Source organism: Ictalurus punctatus, chromosome 13, assembly GCF_001660625.3.
Source record: "Ictalurus punctatus breed USDA103 chromosome 13, Coco_2.0, whole genome shotgun sequence".
Classification (NCBI taxonomy): Eukaryota; Metazoa; Chordata; class Actinopteri; order Siluriformes; family Ictaluridae; genus Ictalurus; species Ictalurus punctatus.
The window spans coordinates 13,919,710-13,937,650 of NC_030428.2; the positions used below are offsets into that span (position 1 = coordinate 13,919,710).

Sequence of the window (17,941 nt, forward strand, 5' to 3'; positions counted from 1 at the left end):
AGACATATCTGGACATGATTTCCTAAATGTTGAGAATAATGTTGAAAATTATGTAATGTTACTACTATTATTATACATTTGCTACATGCACCAACCTACTCTGTTCAGTCTTAAACCAGTTTGGTATTACTTACCACTATGGTGTTACTGCTTAGCATTAAGTACCTGATATTTTTGACATTAGTTGTACTTACATATTCAACTGTACTTGCATAATAATTGCAAGTATTATTACATTTTCAAATATAGTTCATTTATAGCTATGCCGGTTTGTTGTTATATAATTACTGCATTGTTTCAAAAAGAACTGACGTAAAAGTGCTGACTGTCAGTTTTCACATAAGTTACCATTACAACCTAATATTCAAAGTGCTTTTAAGAGGATATAGTTACCAAATCCTCACTTTTTTGTATTTATTAAGTGTTTCAAGAGTGTTTCAGAAATCCCAGCTCCCAAGTCACTATGCAATGTTGGGAATAGGATTAATTGAGATTTGTATGGAATGCTGCTTGTGATGTTTATTTACATTGATTTAATGACTACGAAAGAGCAACCATGTGCTATTATTTTTTGGCATCACAAATTTTGAACCACGTGAAAGTAAGGATGTCTCTAAGTGCTGAAAATCCACTAGCCAGCTCACCTTCTACTTCTTCAGCTCACTCCTCTGTTGCTACCAATAGAACAAAAAAAGTAATAATAATAAATATTTTTGCAGCTTTTGAAAGTTTTCTTTAATCTAAAAACTCTTTGTCCTCTTGTGAGTTCCATTTTCATACTAGTTCTATGATGAACAGCTCTCACATCTTTACAAAATACAATTTTTGTAAATACAATACAATACAAGCTTCAACTGAAAGTCTAGTAAAACACATGATGCCGAAAGTAAGCTCATAGAGTGTTTCTAGTGAACATCACATAATATATTTCTGGAATTTAAATTGAGGTATCTTGGTATATTACAATAATCGTTTGTCGATTCGAGCAACACAGCTCAGCACCTCCTTGTGTTCTGGCTCCATTCGAACCTATTACATACAGTAGTACAGCTGTAAATGTGACAGCATGGTTTCAAATCTAGCAACTCCACTAGCAGAGTGTTAATATGTGTAGAGTGTATGTACTGGCATTGTTTGTAGTCAAACTGGGAGACCTCTGTGCTCTCTGTCATTGTCAGTGCCCACTTTTTTCAGCTGCAGCTATTCCCCTATAAACTCACCCTCCAGTGCTTTTCACTCAATTGCGTTGCTCTTTTCTCAGTTCCCTTCAACCACTCAGTGTTACTCTAAATTTGTCTTATTCTTTCAGCATTTCATTAAATATACTTAGTTTAGTATAACCAACACAACCACATATTGCGTATGTATACATCTAGTGCATGTGCATGCTGTATACATGTGATATCTGAATTCCATCTTTGCTTTCTGAATGGACATCTGGCAAGCTCTGTTTTGTTCATAATGAGCAAACAATGTGTTAATTAGCTTTGCCACCACTTACCTTGAGCATGTTTGAGAATTCTGCATGGGTTCTGTAGAAGAGACTTCCTGACCCCAATCTGTCTCTCTCTATTAGCTCCTGTTCCTCTCTGCTTTGGCTGCCGCAGCTGCTGTGTGTTAGTGGACACATCAAACGTGTTGATTAATCAAGACTCGCTGGGGGTGAAGCCATGTTCTTCTTTTCTCAATGTTGGTTACACGCTAATACAGCTCATCAAAGGCCTGTGAGGACACCGCCTTAGATGGCACGGTCTTACACAATGTGCCTATTCACATCCATAATATAATATTCGATTTTTACATCAGTAAATACATTTATTTGTAGGCTTCAGGTTAATTATGTATACTGTTTGTAGTCTGAAATGTAAAATGTGTAGAAATTAGCTTGATTTCTGTGAGGAGGATTTTGCTTGGGAAACTAAATAATTGAAGCTCATTCTATGAGAGAAATAATATGTAACCTGATCTATTGTTATGTTAAATGGAGCTCGGTTATGATGGGTCTTTTGATGGATTCCCTTAATATTAAGGTGTGCTCTTAGGTTTATTCGTTTATAACTTTTTTCTCTTGGTGTATTACCTCATCTATCCCTGAGTAACAGCACAGGCATGTAGGTAGGCAAACATGTAAAAGAGCAATACTGGATGATTATAATGCTTTAATTAGTTATATTCTTTACTGTTATTAACCACATCCAGTATATAATAATAATAATGTTTTCTTGTCAGCTATGATAGGACATAATGACATGACTTGGCAAATATTATTGGCAGAATAGTGTCATGTTATCCTCCAGCTTTCAACATCAGTTGAATTCTTCAAAGGAACCTGAGACATTTGTGTTCTTTATGTTATATAACTGTCTGCTTCTGTGAATGAACAGATGGTAAAAGCTAAAAAAAAGAAAAGAAAAAAGAAGTTCCCAGTTAACAGAGACATTTTTGGCAATTGAATGTGTTTTTTCATGTTTGTGTTCCTCTATAGACATTCTTAAAGGTATATATTTTTCTGAACTAGCATTATGTTTGGTGTGATATAACATTAATTAACCCAGATTTCAGCAATAAGTACTAAATATTAATTAGTATTCCCATTTTGATTTCCAGGAGAAAGTCTAGGAGAAAAGTGTTGTGATTTGTAATACAGAAACCCTTTCTTATTGCCAGATACCACAAGAGGATGATGTGGTGCATATGTAATGCAAAAACAGAGAAGCGCTATGGAAAAAGGTTAATGTATTACAACTTCAGTGCCATCTAGTTTTACTGTAATTACATTCCATCGCTTTGTTTATATGTAATACTTCACCTGGCCTTTTAAAGACAAAGCAGCTAAATAACACTGGAGAACACTGGTCATTTCCAGTTCTGGTGCCACATATTTGCAGTAGAACTATTTCATTGTAATAATGCCTGCAATCATTTAGGCTTTTAAGAGAATCTGATTAAAACATTGATTTTGCTGTAAGGAATTTTTTAACAATGTACCTTATATGTAAATGGTTCTATAAAGCGCTTTACACTGTTGCTCATACATCCATTCAGACACTAATGGCAGCAGAGCTGTCTGTCTGTCTGTCCCTATCTCTCTCTCTCTCTCTCTCTTTTGCATGCACGCTCGTTACGGGAGCCATTGAAAGCACAAACACACACACAAGTTAAATCAGGCTAATCCAACACAGATATAATCCACACACACACACACACACACACACACACACACACACACACACATATATATATGTATATATATATATATGTATATATATATATATATATATATATATATATATATATATATATATATATATATATATATATATATATATATAATACCTCCTGCTACATTTACTGAATTAAAAAAAGAAATTGGAACCTTTATTTATGAATCCTGTTACCAGTACTTAACTCTTTTTTTTAACCAACCTGTAACTCTGTAACTATTACAGTTACTGACTTATTATTTTGTAACATGATATATGCAACTTATAGTCTTATTATTACCAATGTATTATCCATGAACTTCAGGATTGACAATTTATTTTTCTTAAGTTAGGTTAACAAAATCATTATGCTGTATTACACCTAGAACCTAAGAACCTAAGTCATTTGAGTTATGCTATTTTTAATTGTGGGTAGTGTACTAATGTTAAAGTTGCTAGTTACTTTGTGCACCTTAATGTAAAGATATATAATTTTCTCTAATTGAAGTACTTTACAATATTTAACTCCAAATATGCGTACTATTATAAATAGACAAATTAATACATATTTCAATAGGTATATTTCTTGTGGATAATATGAAGATAATTAAAACTTTGTTGAATAAAACTCTAACAGGAACTGAGATGTACTACTGTGTCATTTGCTGTAGGTATCTTGTGTAACTTAAAAAACAGAGAAAGATTGCATACTGTTAGCCTACTGCTAGCTTGTCAGCAGATATGAAACCATGCACATGGAGAGAGTGTCATATAAAGGTCAAAAAAAGGGTTCTTTCTGTATTTTTTACATCATACCAAGGGTATGGCCTGTTCAAAAAGACCCAAGCCCGAGGGTCACTGCAAGACACAATGAATATCCAGGCTGTAATATCGAATGAATGTGTGTGGCATAGACCACCCTGCAGTAGCACACACATCCTGTAAGGATACCCCTTTGGACAAAGCCTTCGAGGAGGCGACTCCCCTAGTGGAATGAGCCCTTATGCCCAGAGGCGTAGCAAGACCGCGCACCTCATGAGCTATAGAGATTGCTTCCACTGTCCAATTAGAGATGTGCTGCTTCGACACAGCATCACCTCTACTGTCGCCGTCAAAGCAGACCAGCAGCTGCTCCGACTTACGCCACTAGCCGGAGCGCTGGACGGTAGTACAGAGATCCTTTAGTGCACACAGCAGGTGCATTCTCTCTTGTTCCATGTGAGGAACAGACGAGGGCAGAAAGCCTGCAACACCACAGGCTGGGCAGCAGATGTAGGCACTTTAGGAATATAATTCAGCCTAGGATACAGGAAGGCCTTGGCTAATCCAGGGGTAAGGTCAAGGCAGGAAGGGGCAACAGAGAGAGCTTGTAAATCTCCTACTCGCTTGAGAGATGTCAGGGCCAGCAGAAAAGCTACCTTTAGAGTCAGAAGCTTCTCAGAGGCTGACTCTAAGGGTTCAAATGGGGCCCCTGATAAACCATCCAGGACCACAGAAAGGTCCCAGGAAAGTATGCACGGCCTGCAGATGAGCCTCAGCTGCCTGAGACCACACATAAACCTCAAAGTTAGAGGATTTTGCCCCACAGAGGCAACATGGTCTCTACAACTTCAGTTGGGAGACCAGAATCTATGAGCTGGTGCCCCTCAGGGGTCAGACCCACAGTTTCCATAGTTCTGGCCGAGGGTGATAAATCAGCCCTCCGGCTTGAGACAGTAGATCCCTGCAGATGGGAATCTCCCAAGGAGTGCTATTTAGCAGGAATATTATCTCTGAGAACCATATTCGAGCTGGCCAATAAGGTGCTACTAGCAGCAGATGTAGACAGTCTTGGCAAACTCTCGGTAGAACTTGTGGGAACAGAGTGATTGGGGGGAAAGCATATTGATGCGACCTTGGCCATGGCGTCCATCCCTAATGGTGCGGGAGGAGTGAGGGTGAACCACAGCTGGCAGTGTGTTGTCTCCTCGGAGGCGAACACATCCACTTCTGCTTGGCTGAACCTCCACCATATGGTCTCCACCACCTGTGGATGGAGCCTCCAACCCCCAGGCCTCAGCCCCTGCCTCGACAGGATGTCTGCCCCCACATTCCAGTTGCCCGGAATGTACATTGCACTCACTGACAAGAACCTTCCCTCTGCCCAGAGAAGAATTAGTTGTGCCTGCCTGAACAGGGGGCGTGAACGTAACCCTCCCTGGTCGTTGATATATGAGACCACCACTGTGTTGTCTGTCACAACTAACACATGGTGACCTCTCAATTGAGGAAAAAAGAACTTCAGTGCTAGAAATAAGGCCCGCATTTCTAGGCGATTTATATGCCACTCCAGATGAGGGCCGCTCCAAGACCGCAAGCTGGACAACCATCTAAGACCACACCCCAGCCCATGAGGGAGGTGTCTGTCATTATCGTGTGACCTGAGGCTAGAAACTGGGGACACCTCCAAATACCCAGAGCACGTAGGCATCACCGTGTGACACTGATTACTCTCAGAGGTTTTGTCTGAGGATGAAACCCTGACTTTTCAGCCACCACTGTAATGTTTTTATGTGCAATAGGCCCAACGGTATGACGTTGGCTGCTGCTGCCATAAGGCCCAACAGTCTCTTGTAGAGACTGGAGGGGATGCCCAGACCCAGTTTTATCTTGCTCAATGTTGATAGGATTGACCCTCCGTGTTTTGGGGATAAAAAAGCCCTCATCTTAGTAGAATCCCATATAATCCCTAAAAAAATCTGTCCTCTGCACTGGAGAAAGCATACTTTTCTTGAGGTTCATCCTGAGCCCCAAGCTCCTCATGTGGGCGAGAACAACATCTCGACGTTGAAGCGCCAGTTCCGTGGATTGTGCTAATATATACTATATATACTATATATACTATGTAACAAGTGTATCAGTGACAATTTAAAAGTAGCCATATAGTTTTGGAAATTAAAGTAAATGTTAAGAGAGATTTATGCTCAAGTAGAAATATTCCCAGAATGGTTATAGCTCATTGTACTTCTACACTGTTACCTGTTTCTAGAGTACCAATGTATTTCTACAGCCCGAATTCCAAAAAAGTTGGGACAGTATGGAAAAAGCAAAAAAAAAAAAGAGTCATTTTAAAATTCATTCAATTCAGTTTTATTTGTACATTTGGCATTGTCACAAAGCAGCTGTACAGAAATATACACATTTCCAATCTAAATTTTAAATTGCTAAATTTGTCCCTAATGAGCAAGCCAGAGGCAACGGCGACAGTGGCAAGGAAAAACTCCCTGAGATGATAAGAGGAAGACACCCTGAGGGGAATGAGACTCAAAAGGTAAACAATCCTCATCTGGGTAACAATGGATAGTGGAATTATAAATAAATCCCATTCTATAACTGTGTGCTACATGATAAAACAAAAGTGAAGCTGTGTAATCAGGAGATTAACCAGAGTCTCAACATGAAGTCTATTCTGCTGAACACCGCACCAAAACTGCCCGCATCAGTTGCAGTCAAATGCCATCTCTACGGCTTCCAAGTGTCCCTAGGCTGTCCATATGGGGCCATCCTCAGCATCAGTAACTGGCCTCCAAGCGATGAGAACTCCAGAAGCAGGGCACCAGAATGGCCCTAGTCGGCACAGAGAGCAGAATGGCTCAGGCCCATTGCTATCCCAGGAGCAACATGTGTAGAGCGTTGGGATCATCTGGAATCTTCGTAGAGGCTGGTTTTGAGATGGAGCTGGCACATTCACTGATTACCTCGGGATGGGCATCCCAAGTTAAGAACAGGAAAGAGGATTAGCTTGGCTGCTGTTAATTGAATTTCAGGCAGAGATAACCATGTGCATTTGTTATTGTTTTATCAGAGATGACTTCATAACAAGGTTATGAGTTGCATTATGTGAATGCTAGATTTAAACTCTGGCTGTATTGACTATATTCACCCCGTACTATACTGAAAACACATTATTAACACATTATTTGATGTTTTACATTGTGAATTTAATTTATTTTTGAAAATATACACTCATTTCAAATCTGCTGACTGCAACGCACACCAAAAAAGTTAGGACAATTGACTGTTTACCACTGTGTAACATACAGTATCTCACAAAAGTGAGTACACCCCTCACGTTTTTTGTAAATATTTGATTATATCTTTTAATGTGACAACGCTGAAGAAATGACACTTTGCTACAATGTAAAGAAGTGAGTGTACAGTTTGTGTAACAGTGTAAATTTGCTGTCCCCTCAAAATAACTCAACACACAGCCATTAATGTCTAAACCGCTGGCAAAAAAAGTGAGTACACCCCTAAGTGAAAATGTCCAAATTGGGCCCAATTAGCCATTTTCCCTCCCGGGTGTCATGTGACATGTTAGTGTTACAAGGTCTCAGGTGTGAATGGGGAGCAGATGTGTTAAATTTGGTGTCATCGCTCTCACACTCCCATATACTGGTCACTGGAAGTTCAACATGGCACCTTATGGCAAAGAACTCTCTGAGGATCTGAAAAAAAGAATTGTTGCTCTACATAAAGATGGCCTAGGCTATAAGAAGATTGCCAAGATCCTGACACTGAGTTGCAGCACGGTGGCCAAGACCATACAGCAGTTTAACAGGACAGGTTCCACTTAGAACAGGAGTCGCCATGGTCGACCAAAGAAGCTGAGTGCACGTGCTCAGTGTCATATCCAGAGGTTGTCTTTGGGAAATAGACGTTTGAGGGCTGCCAGCATTGCTGCAGAGGTTGAAGAGGTGGGGGGTCAGCCTGTCAATGCTCAGACCATATGCCACACACTGCATCAAATTGGTCTGCATGGCTGTCATCCCAGAAGGAAGCCTCTTCTAAAGATGATGCACAAGAAAGCACGCAAACAGTTTGCTGAAGATAAGCAGACTAATGACATGGATTACTGGAACCATATCCTGTGGTCTGATGAGACCAAGATAAACTTATTGGTTCAGATGGTGTCAAACGTGTGTGGCGGCAACCAGGTGAGGAGTACAAAGACCAGTGTGTCCTGCCTACAGTCAAGCATGGTGGTGGGAGTGTCATGGTCTGGGGCTGCATGAGTGCTGCCGGCACTGGGGAGCTACAGTTCACTGAGGGAACCATGAATGCCAACATGTACTGTGACATACTGAAGCAGAGCGTGATCCCCTCCCTTCGGAGACTGGGCCACAGGGCAGTATTCCAGCATGATAACAACCCAAAACACACCTCCAAGACGACCACTGCCTTGCTAAAGAAGCTGAGGGTGAAGGTGATGGATCAAAATCCTATTGAGCATCTGTGGGGCATCCTCAAATGGAAGGTGGAGGAGCACAAGGTCTCTAACATCCACCAGCTGCGTCATGTCATCATGGAGGAGTGGAAGAGGTCTCCAGTGGCAACCTGTGAAGCTCTGGTGAACTCCATGCCCAAGAGAGTTAAGGCAGTGCTGTAAAATAATGGTGGCCACATAAAATATTGACACTTTGGGCCCAATTTGGACATTTTCATTTAGGGGTGTACTCATTTTTGTTGCCAGCGGTTTAGACATTAATGGCTGTGTGTTGAGTTATTTTGAGGGGACAGCAAATTTACACTGTTATACAAGCTGTACACTCACTACTTTACATTGTATCAAAGTGTCATTTCTTCAGTGTTGTCACATGAAAAGATAGAATCAAATATTTCCAAAAATGTGAGGGGTGTACTCACTTTTGAGAGATACTGTAGATAGATAGATAGATAGATAGACAGACAGACAAACAGACAGACAGATAGATAGATAGATAGATAGATAGATAGATAGATAGATCATTTATTTGTCCTCAAAGAGGGAATTTGTTTCCACCGTGGGTTCATAGAAAAACATAAACACAACAACACCATACATATAAACCATCATAAACAATCACAGGCATAGAGGGGAGAAGGGAACAAAAAGAAAAACATCAGGATCATACAACAAATGCCAGAGCATAAGATGGCATCACAGTGTCTGTTTACCTATGTGTTTACCTATGTGTTTAATGCTCGTATAGCCATCACCTTTTCTTTTAATAACACTTATTAAGCATCTGGGCACTGAAGGCACAAGTTTGTTAAGTTTAGCAAGTAGACATTTCCCCCATTCATCCATTATGAATTTCTTTAGCTACGCAACTGTACAGGGTCTTCGTTGCCTTTTTTTGGTTGCAGGACTGCAGGCAGGTCATGCTAGCACCCGCACTCTCTGCTTACGCAACCACGCGCTTGTAATCCAGGCAGAATGTGGTTTGGCGTTGTCCTGCTGGAAAATGCTGGGATGTCCCTGGAAAAGACAACATCTGGATGGCAGCATATGTTGCTCCAAAATGTGTACATATTTTTCTACATTAATTGTGCCCATGCCATGGGCACTGACACACCCCCATGCCATAGCAGACGCTGGCTTTTGGACCTGACGCTGATTACAGCTTGGATGGTCCTTTTCCTCGTTGGCCTGGAGAACACAATGGCTGTTTTTTCCAAAGACTATTTGAAATGTTGAATCGTCAGACCAAAAAACACGATTCCACTGTGCTACTGTCCATCTCAGATGAGACTCAGCCCAGACAATCAGCGGTACTTCTAGACAGTGTTGATGTATAGCTTCTGCTTTGCATAGTAAAGCCTTAACTTGCATCTGTGGATGCAGCGGCGAATGGTGTTGATTGATGCGGTTTTACCAAAGTATTCCCGAGCCCATGTCAGGATATCCATTACAGACTCATGGCGGTTTTTAAGACAGTGACGTCTGAGGGATCGGAGATCACGCGGATTCAGAAGTGGTTTTTGGCCTTGCCCTTTACACACCGAGATTTGACTGGATTCCTTGAATCTTAATCATATCGTGCACTGTAGAAGGTGAAATGCCCAAAATCCATACTGATTTGTCTTTGGGGAATGTTGTCCTCAAAGTGTTGGATTATTCACTCACGCATCTGTTAGCAGATTAGCGAGGCTCGACCCATCCTTGTTCTTGAAGGACTAGGCCTTTTTTGGAAGCTGCTTATATACTATGATTAGACAATTTCCTCACCTGCTTCACATCACCTTCTTTTTTCAACTTCTCACATCGCTATGAGTCCTAAACTGCCCCTGTCCGAACTTTTTTGGAATATGTTGCATGCATCAATTTCAAAATAAACATTAACCTTCAAATAACTATGCAGTTGATTAGGTAAAACATCAAATACCTCGTCTGCATTTGTTTTCTGTTTAAATACAAGTCAAAGTACACTTACAAATCACTCCTCTTTGTTTTTATTAGCATTTTCCATACTGTCCCAACATTTTCAGAATTGGCATTGTACATTGTCATAATCCTATTATATACCACTGGACAAAATAGGTCATGTGTCACTGGTTGTTCTGCTCTCTCACTGATCACAAGTCTACTCACAGCAGTCAGACACATGTACTGGTGCCCAGATGACAATGTAACATACTGAAGAATAAACGAGGCAGTCCTGTGAGAAAACGAGTTTGTAATCTATGACAGTTTTAGTACATGCTTGATTCAGAGCAGTAGATTTTCTTCTGGAACAAGACAGAAATAATTCTTCTTGGATACTTCATGACTTGGTGATTGATTGCTGTACCTACAAGTGAACTGTTAGAGATATGTTTTGTAGTCTGTTATCTGATGGGTGTTCATGTAGACAGTTATCGTTTCTGGAACATTTCTTTCCACATAATATGACCAGTAAACTAGTTTTCTGTTTGGTTGCTTGATTAATCCCCCAAACTCCCAGCTTATTATTCATTATTTCTTTTAAGGCATGTTGTTTAGTAAGTAAAGTGACACCGATAGTACAGCATGCATTTATTAGTGAGGAATGTATATCTAGGTTAGACTGATGAATCTTAGAGGTTTTGGTGGATTAAACTTGTATAACGCTTGTGTTGAATGGTGAAGAATGTCATTGCTCTGTGCAGATCATCACTTTCATTTTGCATCCCATCCTCCACGCCCTGTGTATGTTTCACCATACATCCTTCATCTTAAACGGCCATCTCACTCAAGTCAGACTCAGAAAGAAAGTGTGATTTGTCTGCCATATCTACCAGCATGATGTTTATGTGTTTCTGTGTGTGTTGTCTTGTTTCTTGTGTGTATGTGTGTGTGTTTGATTCTATATTGATTCTATTATACTATGCTCTGTCATTACTGTCATTGACATATATGGCATAAGATTTATTTTTCTTTAATATTTCTTTGTCTGAATTCCTTCATTTGCCTCACTATCCTCCTACTGTATCTCTTTTTTTCCCTGATTTATCTGTGTTAACAGGGCAGAATTTGGGACATCCAGCAGAAACATGTTTGATGATTATGTTAATTTGCCTTTTTTTTCAGTTGGTTTCTGACTCAGTGTGTATTGGCTTATAGTGTACAACTGTAGTCTGTCACGTAAAGGAAATAACACACTGGTATTTTAATACATATCAGCAAGAATGCCTCTTATCTCACTGAACCAGTGACCAAAAGACATTGATTAATTCTGCGAACACACTAATGATTACTTGTTTTAGTGTTGCAAAATCATCTCTAACAAATGAAACAAGAATGAAAGGTTCATCTGGATGTATCATTAAGTTATATGGCTGCACTCCACCCCACATTTTTTTTTTTAATCTTTCATAGACATCCAGCCTTATGTGTTTTTCTTGCCTCCATAGCGTTAGTCTACTCACTACTCATGCATTTCACCTCACTTGCACTTTAAAGTGCACTCAGCAATCTCCTCTACACACACACACACACACACACACGCAGTGTTTAGTCTAACTCCTCAAGCTGTGTTAGCCTGCCCATGAAAAATCTGCCTCAGTTCACTTCCACATACATCCCACATCACATAGACTCACAAACAGCCTTTTGTTATGGCTCTCTACCCAATATATTTAAATAATGAATATACTGACTCTTAAACAAGAATGATTATTTAGAAAAAATAGATAAGATACATCAAATAATACATTAATATACCAACTGTCATTTGCGCTAATAAATGCTACCCTACTTATGTGGGATCTCAAACAGGTTCTACTTTAGCAAGGACTGAAGTGAGCATGAAAATGTACAACATAGAAACATTAAGACAAAGAAAGGCACTTTCTGTTTTGTTGTGATTACATATTACATGTTTCATTAGTTACACTTCATTTGGTGTTTCTATACAGATACAGGTCTAAATCTTGGCACTTTCATTGGATGCACATAATTAACACAGTCCATACAATGTTATTTCAAAGACACAGCTTACTGCTCCAGAAAGGGTTAGGGTTAGGGTTAGGGTTTGTCATGTGCATAAAGAGTGCTTTAAGCATCTTTATACAGTGAAATTGTGCTACTTGTTCTACAGTTGCACACTAATACCCAGACACAGTGCAAAAATGATAAATAAATTATTTCACATAGTAAAAAAACAAAAACAAACTGAATATAGGCAAAAGACCATGCAAGATGTGCTCTAACAAGTAAAATAATGCTAAGCTGTAACCATTGTAAAGATTGTATGCAGTCAAAAAGTAATGTGGGTGTATTGCACATACAGTACTCCTAAATTATTAATGTACTCTAAGCAAGTAAAAAGGGAATAATGAGATCAGAGGAATAATATACAATAAAACATCACAGTGTGCAGAGATGAATACATCTACTGTTGCTACTGCCAGCTGCCTACTGCCAGTCTTAATGCCAGAGATACACTCTCAGAGATACATCTTTTAAAACAAGAAGCGGAAGAGAGTGCTGTGGGTGAGAACTGACTAACCAGTTCAGCTTATGGCATTACGTGTGTGACGAGCCCTCGTAGGCCTTCACTGCTATAGATATGCTTCTCAACAACTAGCATCATGTTTATGAAAAACACAGAGGAGAGTACAAATAAGTTTGTGTCTCTGCGGTCAATAATAAACTATTATCTAACACTATAAAATAAACCACAGAGGAAGTAGATTTCAAACAAATATTATATTAATCATAAAAAAACAATTACTATTTGAAGCTCAATATCTTCATTAGAGCATTATGAATCCATGTGTTCTGCATATAAAGCAGGGTTTTAGTAGATATGGTCATCAAAATAATACACTTCGGCTTAAGGAAATAAAAATACATTGGTCTTAATGTAGTTTATAATATTTATAACACATTTATAATATTATATTAATAATAATTTAGTTTATTTTAAATCTAAATCTACCTGGACCTATCCTTAACAACAACCATTCATGCAACCATTATAACCTGATGACTGTCTTTTTTCTTATTGTGTGGTGTTTACCATATGATATTCATAACATCACACTGTGTCTGTATTTCCCAATTGTCCAAGCTCTTGAGGTAGATGTTGATGTTCTTCTATGTGGACACGTTGCTTCTGTGTACAGTGGCCTGATTTTCATTTTGAAAAGAATGCTGGATATGTGCCTAGTTTTTCCCTCATAAACGAAATCAGTGGAACTGGAAGTACAATTTATTGCTCTGGCAACACAGTTTACTTTTTACACTGATCCAAAAGAGGTCCTGAGCTCTGGGTTTAAATAGGGTCAATGTTCTCTAAATGCAGTGAATACACCAGAGGCATCGAAATGCATCAAAGCTCCTCTCCTTGGGCTTTATGGGTATTACACCGAATGACTTAATGGTTGACCAAAGTCTTGTGACTCATGCGTGAGTGTAAGACATTGTTGTTGAAAAAAAAAATTCATTTGAAATATTGGGGTGAATGGAATAAAATTGCCATCTAAGCAAAAATGCCCCATTAAGTCACAGTTATGGTATCATTAGACTATGCTACAAAAATAGAGACGGAGATGGAGTGAACCAAGCGCTATGGTCCGTACCACTGTTTCATTCTCTCGCATTGGTTAAAAATAGTTTCAGACCATTTCCCCTCTCTACTTTAAATCTCTTTAAAGCTGACTTGGCTGATACTTATGTGGCTGTTTGCTTTGAAACATTTCAATAGGCTGACATCAGAGGGGCACATCTGCCAAAAGAACACAAATTTAATCCATTTTCCATATGTGGCATGCCAAGCTTCTCACCCTCTCCAGGGAGTGGAGTGAAAGGTTGGGGTTTTAGTGGCAAATTTGGCTCCTTGCACCTCTGTTTCCCTTCTTTAGCCATCATTGGCAGGCCACAAATTGGCTATGTAATGCACAAGCCAATACAGAAGAATCATACATTCTTGGTGCAGTACTCATTTGCCCGAAAGAAATTTGATTGTGGTGAAATCTCTCTCTCATCTTTTTACTAGTGATCTCTCTATATAGGAGAGCATATGGGAGCATATATGTGTGCATGTTTTGTCAGAATGAAATAAGAGAGGGAGAGCTTCTCATCAAGGATGAATAGAGGAAGGCAGAGCAACAGTGAGGTCATATGGGAGCCAACCTCTTCAAAAGCAGCCAGGTGCACCTGTAAGCAGAAAAGCGTCCCCACTCAGAGACGCCATGCCCTGGTTCTGAACTGTCTCAGTAATCGAGCACCCTAGAATTGGAGCAGTCTGCCCTGCTTTGTTTGTCCCCCTGGATTTTATATTGTAGCATTCACAAAGGCAAGCTGTATTGTGAGGCCTGTTCCATTCTATGAAAAGGAGGTAAAAGTTTTGCCCATGTTGGGCCATTTAGTTTGGAATTGTGAAATTCTAAAGTCAGCACGTTTGAGAGCACAAAAAACAGTTAGGCAGTATAAGCCAGAGCCCATATTGTGACCCTGTGTTAATTATGCACAGCATGGGTCTAACTGGTATCCTCTTCCAAGCCCTCATGCTACAGGGTGTACAATTTTCAAGTGCATGCATAATGGCAGACAGTTCTAAGAGCAGACAGCTCTTTAGTCAACACACAGAAAGACATTAACACTTTTTTAGTGACATGGAGTCTTCCCAAGGTTTCCTTTTGTCTGTACTCTGCTGCCAATAAGCTCTCTGTATAATCTATAGCAGGGGCTCCAGTGCAGGTACCCACAGCAGGATCCACTGTCAGTCCCATAAATCTCCACAGAGCATTAATCCCCAGGCACTGATGTATGTGTATATAAAAAGTGATTGTCTGTACATGCATATGTATGACTGTCCCAACAAGGACTATTAGCTTCTCAGACTAAATTTGCTCCAAATTACCCTCACTCAGAAAGCACTAAATCCAGCGGGGAGCAGCCATACAACTAAATGAATAGTGTTGATGTGGCACTATTTTTAAAAAAGCAGAGCCAGGCAGCACCTGTTCTTGCAATTGGACACATGGTGCCAGGGCTTTAGGTACAGTCTGCATAGTGGGCTGACAAGAGAATGGTGGAGCACAGCTTCTGCCAGGAGTCCAGCCTGTGTGCTGGAGTAATAAGTCCCCTGATCCCTGCTGCTCTGCAAGCCCTCCATGCCTTTTCACCTCTCTCTTGTTTTGTCCCATGCCATCCTCACATTAAAGATCCAAAAAAGTAGAGCCTGGTTCATGTGGAATAGTATAGGATTTTACTAATAGACCACTTGAAGCCACAGAATAGAAGCACCATTTAATGACTCCAAATCCAAATCAGAATTTGGTCATGTTTGAAAACGTTTCAGACAAAAGATGCACATGAGTCTCAGGAAAGCCAATTAAAATAATTGGGTTCTGAAAGGGTGTATGTGTTCATGAGATGGTGGGGCTATGAGTGATCATGTTAAAATGGACCGCTCTTCCGTCCTGGACTCTGATCCTGAGGATTGCTGAAGGACCTTTTCTTCTGTTTCTTTCATTAGTCTTCAAGCTTTTCTTTCTATCCTTTTCCTCCTTCCTCTTTCTCATGGGTATGTGTGTCTTCTTGACAAGTTCCTTTGTATGTAACCTAATCTCATGCTTGCCTCCACCCCCTCCCCCCGGTCCTTATGGGTTCTTCATGACAGAGGCTCAGTGTAAGCCTTACTACTCTGACTACTCTCCCACTCGTCGCCTCATCCACAAGATGTGCACTAGCCACTACCTGGATCTTTTCATCACCATCGTCATAGGCCTCAATGTCATCACTATGTCCATGGAGCACTACCAGCAGCCCAAGGTAGGCCCATGGAGTCAAGATGATTTGGAAAAGTGTCATCTCATTAACTAATTACTAATGGCCAATTATATTCCATAACATTATAATACTGTTTGGTCCTCTTTATAGCCATCATTATAATGTACTAATTGAATTACATATTGTTCTTGTTGTTTTGTTGGAAGGTGAGTTAGCTTTACATTTTGCATTGTATTATTATGCTTAGGTGCTCTTTTATTGACCTCTAAGATGGAATATTACTCATGAATATTCAATTATCCCTACATAGTATTACAACAGCACAAGTACAAGTTGTGAATATAGAATACAAATATAAAATCCATCGCGTTATCAACCTTCAGAACTTAGAGTAGTTTTACAATTAATCCTTTACATTTTGCAATGTTTTTCAGATATATTTCACTGAAGGTCACTTTTTTCATGATGTTTATAAATTATCGTAAATTTATAAATATTTCAAGAATGAACAGTGATGCAATAATGAAAAGTGTGAGAAAAGGGGGGGAAATAAAAACAAAGAGTCAATCAGCTTCTAATCAGTCAGCAGCAAATACAGTCCTCTGAAAACCACAGGCTTATCCTCCCTTCTCATCACAGATATGTATTATCCTTTAGCAGAAACTCAATGCTAGCTTACTGGTTATCCAGATGACTGAGCCACTAATGCAGTGGCAAAACTGTAGCTTCTTCCTGGGAGTTTTACCAAGCAAGCTGTTACTTACCTCCCCTGTTAGTGCTCATCACTGCCAGAGGGTTTCCCAGGCTTTGACCCTGTTGGTAATGGAGTTCATCCCTGCTGACCTGTGGTTATAAATAGATGGCTGTTTTTGTTAGCAGTATAGTGTGGGAAGGGGAACGGGAGAGTTCTTTTTTGTTTTGGGTATAAGTAGAGTGTGGTAATCTGGTATTTCTTGATATGGAACATTTTTTGCTTTTAGTGCCAGGCAGTATACATCTGAAATTGTCTCTGGCTGTAGTGTCCAGAACACTAGCACCTTTCATGAAAATGAACAAAAATTCATAAATAAATTATGCATATAAGATAAATTATGTATTTAATAAGTAATATTTTAGGGACTCTATGTAATTTTATTTTTATATAATCTAAGTAATGTGGTGATCTAACTAATTACTTTCTAATTTAACCACCATACATGTTCTTCCTTCAGGACTATCCAAACATCTGTTCAAAACCATTCTCTACAAGAAAGCACCAGTGTGGGTGCAAATTTTTCCACATAAGTACATTTACATATTTGATAGAAAGTGACTTTGGGCAAAGTAGATTAAGATTCTTATTCAGGGACCTTCAGTGTCAACTTGCTGGTGCAGAGATTTGAACCTACAACTTTTTAATCAGTAGCCCAAAGGCTTAACCACTGAGCTGCCACCTCAAGTAGTTACACATCTGATGCCAGATCAAGAAACATTGCATTGGCTCTTCTGATTGTATTTTGTAAAATGTGTCCAAGTGCTATGTTAGATCGAAATCCAGGCAAACAGACATCGGAGTATTATGTTTTATATAGATATTTCTTGTACATTATATTATTATAGTAGAAGTAAAGCAAGATGGCATCAGTTTACAAGCCTTTTGAATCTCCTAGGTCTCTTTAGTACTCTTCATTTTCGTAGGCGGTTTTGTAGTGGAGGCTGTTGCTAACAACGCATTTGTCGTGTCGTGATTGATTAATGC

At 39.5% G+C, this 17,941-nt stretch overlaps 1 protein-coding gene across 4 annotated transcripts in view; it reads left to right on the forward strand.

Annotated features, from left to right (window-relative positions):
* The window catches only part of cacna1g (calcium channel, voltage-dependent, T type, alpha 1G subunit), a 126,276-nt gene that overhangs the window by 86,325 nt on the left and 22,010 nt on the right, over window positions 1-17,941 (forward strand). For all 4 annotated transcript variants that reach the window (XM_053685392.1, XM_053685391.1, XM_053685389.1 and 1 more), the window contains exon 24: window positions 16,094-16,245. In XM_053685392.1, coding sequence (XP_053541367.1) covers window positions 16,094-16,245 — 152 coding nt within the window. The remainder of the gene's footprint in view (window positions 1-16,093; window positions 16,246-17,941) is intronic.